General features: G+C 38.9%; 1 protein-coding gene across 1 annotated transcript; it reads right to left on the bottom strand.

Annotated features, from left to right (window-relative positions):
• Nucleotides 1–2,338: 2,338 nt before the first annotated feature.
• On the bottom strand, nt 2,339–3,977 carry LOC112719491 (uncharacterized). Its single transcript, XM_025770245.3, has 5 exons — nt 3,840–3,977; nt 3,582–3,755; nt 3,361–3,498; nt 3,117–3,241; nt 2,339–3,036 (listed from the first exon to the last, which is right to left on the bottom strand). Exons 1-5 carry the CDS (start codon nt 3,918–3,920, stop codon nt 2,751–2,753), a joined length of 804 nt encoding a protein of 267 aa, XP_025626030.1. The 5' UTR covers nt 3,921–3,977; the 3' UTR covers nt 2,339–2,750.
• Between the last annotated feature and the right edge of the window lie 263 nt (nt 3,978–4,240).

The raw sequence follows: 4,240 nt of genomic DNA, 5'->3' as shown, positions 1-4,240 counted from the left end.
TCCTTGTGTGCATATCCTTTCCGTTTGTGTAAGGCTAGACTTGGTGGAAATCCCTGAAAGCCTGGTGCTGCGTAGGTGGTCTAAGGCAGCCAAATTGGAGATACATAACCAATGTGGTGAGCAACACACTGCTGAACCAAGTGTGACCTATAGGACACGATTGGGTGCTTTCTCCCAGCTGTGTAAGCGTTTAGGGCGCGTTGCTTGCATGAGCGATGAAGACTTCAAGCTTTACTCAAACAAGCTTATGAGCGATGCTCTGTTCCTTGAAATAAAGTACGGCTTAAGACCATTAACGGATAATATGACAACAGCAAATGATTGCGGGCTGAAGGACCCCATTCGTGTCAGGACAAAAGGCACGGCTCGGATGAGTCAAGCAGGCGGTTCTGCGCCGAAAACGAAAAGAAAGTGCAGCACATGCGGGAAGCTCGGGCACCGGAGGACTAGATGCCCCAACGGAGGCGCGCAACCTTCAACGAGGAACAAAGAATCACTTGCTGGGAGAAATAAACGCAATCGAACGAAGGTTACCACCTAACTTATTCCTGCATGGTCTATTTAGTATACGACGTGACCAATAAAACTAACTCTATGGAATGGTTTAATATTAATGGCATTGAAATCTCTGAACTCAACTAAACGGTGTTTTTGGAGTAGCAGTAGTTATTTCATTATTATGTTCCTGCACATATTTTTTCTAAAAATTTTAGAAAATTAGTGTGTGTGTAAATAAAATACAGTTAGTGATTAATGCACGCAGGTCATTCTCTATGTGTAAATTTTTTGATTCCCACTGAACTGTGTGTTAACATGTTACCTGTTTTGCCGGTATATGCAATGCCCGACGATGGTGAAGAGGCAGTCCTCGTTTTAATAAGATTAAACTCACAAGATACTACTGGGCTTTTTATTAAGGCAGCGTCTTTACAAATCGTTCATGCTAATCATTGTGTGCATAAGTATGATTTAGCCACTACAATGTTCATGCTGCAAGGCGTTCCCTTATCATTGCATAATTAGTGTGTTAACAGCTATGTGGTTTGACATGCTTGTTAATATGCAACAGGTACCCGTCGTTGTCCCAGAAAATTGTCCGCCTGAAAATGCATGTCAAGCTGGAAGCGACATATGGGAACAATTTTCGCTTGCAGACCCATGACGACGGTCGACTTAGTTGTGAGCTGTTATTCCAACTACGATGTTAAGGATGACATGTTAGCCTGAAACTGATTATTATCTGAGTTCTTATGTTTGCAGATAAGGATATTGTTAATAATAAACTGGTAAATCTAATTTCTATGTTATTTGGTGGCTACAATGTTAGATTCTGCTCGTACTGACGTTTATTCGTAAGAACACTAGGTCAGTTGTGGTTTCTTATTATAAATTCCATAATGGACGGGATTATGTGGATTAGTTGTATTTTATGTGCTGTATTACCCATGATTTTGACGTTCTGCGTTGAGGATTGATGCATGAAGGTATTGATTTAGGTAATGTAAACCGTGATGTGTTCCCATATGGCCCCAAAAGTGACATAAATCGTGCATGAAGGTCAAGCCCTTTCACCCATCTGGGGTTATTAATATTTATATATTCAACGTCATATCCGGTAAACCGTTTCAGATGGGGTTTGTCCAGTTACCTAATGATCGGTGTTTCATTGGTCCACGAGTACACCAATCCAGATTCAGTATTTTAACTATATGCATTCATATCCTTATAGTAAAAAAAAAATTTGATGTGAACAATTCATTAAATACAGATATTCTAATATGGCTTATTTTTTCTTGTTGCAAACATATATAATCTGAAATTTTATTTTTATTGGCTGCAAAAATTTTATATCTATAACATTCAAAAATAATGAAGCTTTAGCCTAAAAGAGATGATTGTTATTGTTAAATATGATAATAGGTTACAGTTTCAAAGCAATGAAATTGAAATGTAAGAATATTAAAACTTTAGTAGAATAAAAAACCTTTAATCTATCCAGCTTGCATTTACGTTATTATTACTCTAAACAGATTAAGCTATGATTATTAATGGTGAACCAATCTTTATTGTTTCCTAAATGTTATTCATATAATCAATACTCGTATGGATGAACGAGTGCTGTGTCTTTTTAATTAGATCTAAAATTTATTCCAAAACTATTTTTATGATTATCATTTCATACCATACCGTAATATTGCTTCAGAGTGGATATAGCAACAATTAGATATCATCGTTATACCTTATCTTAATGAAGGGGAATAAAATCGACTGACAGATTTTGATCCCTTTTCTTGTTCGACTACCATGGAACAAATGCAAAATGACACAGGTGCTGCTATTACTTCTAAAATAGCTATAACTTCAGTCATTAATAAACTCCATACGGTTCACATAGTTTTCCTAGCAAAAGCAGCCAGCAGCCATATATAACATCAAGGGCAAGCAAATTGCCATAACCTACGTACAAATACGTTTTGGCCATAGATCCCCATTCAATAACAGTAGGTGTACCTCGGGGGGTGTGGATGTTGTGCTCTAGTCTGTTGACAGGACCACTAGTATCCACACTCAAAAGTAGCCATCAAACACATATAGAAGCAGACATACATATACCACACAGTACGAAATAGAAGTTAGCCAAACAACTAATAGGATTTCTACTTAGATCACAGTTTCCTGCTTGTAATCAAACGTTAATCTATAACAAAATGCAGTAGTGATTTGTCTTTCGACCAGATTTGGAAAGTTTTTCAGTCCTTCATGCGAATAACCTTCCTCCACACTGCATCTGCCTTGGAGACCACTGTTGCCCTCACCTCGTTACAATCCAAAAGGACAATCTTTGTTGCAGTTTTCATCCTTAATTTCAACGGGTCCATATGCTTGTAAGGAAAATATAGGGTAAAAATGCATGTACTCCTTCGTAGAGACACAACATGCTTAGATAATGGAGGACGAACCTGCCAGGGAAGGTTTGAAACTTTGAATTTGCCTTCTGTTTGGATCCAGTTCAAAATCCACAAACATGAATCGTCGCTGCAAATTTGGAACATGTCATTTCAATCACGAATTCCCTCGGGCATGTAGAGATGACAGGTTATAAAAGAAATCATTACCATTCCTGGTAACTTGGGACTCCATCGGGATACTTAATTGGTCCCCAAGTGGTCGGATCAGCACTAACATGGGAAAAGCTCAGCATGTTAGATTCCAGCATGAAAAATTGGGCGAGCAATAGTAGCTGCATTCAAGAAAAGCAGAGTTGTCACATGGCACGGAATGATAACCGCATTCACGTCTGTAAAAGTTATGGAAAATTTGCAGTGAGGTAGAATGTTGTGCAAATTCTATTAGACTAACAATGGTTCGCATGTTGCGTTCCCTCCGCTCCTTGTGCTCTGGAGCTCTTGTCACATCTAGGCAGTACACCCTCTCATGCTTAACGTCCACCACCATGAGGTACCAGGTGTATGTTTTTTCGCACACCGGGACCAAAACCTGTCAACACAGAAAAAATGAATGCTAGGCTATAAGTTGAATGAAAAATGGTAAAATTTGGAGTTAAAGGTTACGTTAACAACGTGTTCGAGACGACTAGTTGCCGGCATCCATCTGTTCATGTATTTTCTCCTAATGACCTCGAATGGCCTCATAGCTATGACGTCATCGGCAAACACCGAAGGTGTGTACCAAACACGAGGTGGCAGAACGCAGCAGGCTCGCATGGACGCGCTCATGAGGATTATGTTCATAATCTGTGCACAAAGGAAAACAACTGTGTCAGCGTTCTTATCTATCTCATTTTTCTAATATTAACGGCACCGTCGGGTTGTACTCACGTCAACATTGGGCATATAAACCGGCGATAACGAGTGGAATCCTACTCTAGGAACTTCCAATGTTGAGAACTTGAACAGCATTTCCCTGGAATTTGGGAAACAAGATTCAGTTCCATTACAACGTTATCTACAAAAAAGATATTAGGTACATTATAAAGATTCTAATAACCACAGATTATCCCTACAAATATTGATCATTTTTTCCAAAAATGTAAGCGGCCATCTTGCATTCGTCAAGTGTCAGGTCCATGTGAACGGTTGGCCTAAAAACCATTTGGAATCCCTTAAGAAAAGGCAATATAATGTTAGTTAGCCACAGGATACGAGGTTCTAATAAATTAAATGCGTAATTAGTAGTATATTGAGCATTCAACGGTGGGGATACTTGCCAGTGGAATTAA

Source organism: Arachis hypogaea, chromosome 2 (assembly GCF_003086295.3).
Source record: "Arachis hypogaea cultivar Tifrunner chromosome 2, arahy.Tifrunner.gnm2.J5K5, whole genome shotgun sequence".
Classification (NCBI taxonomy): Eukaryota; Viridiplantae; Streptophyta; class Magnoliopsida; order Fabales; family Fabaceae; genus Arachis; species Arachis hypogaea.
This window is presented reverse-complemented; position numbering and strand designations above follow the sequence as displayed.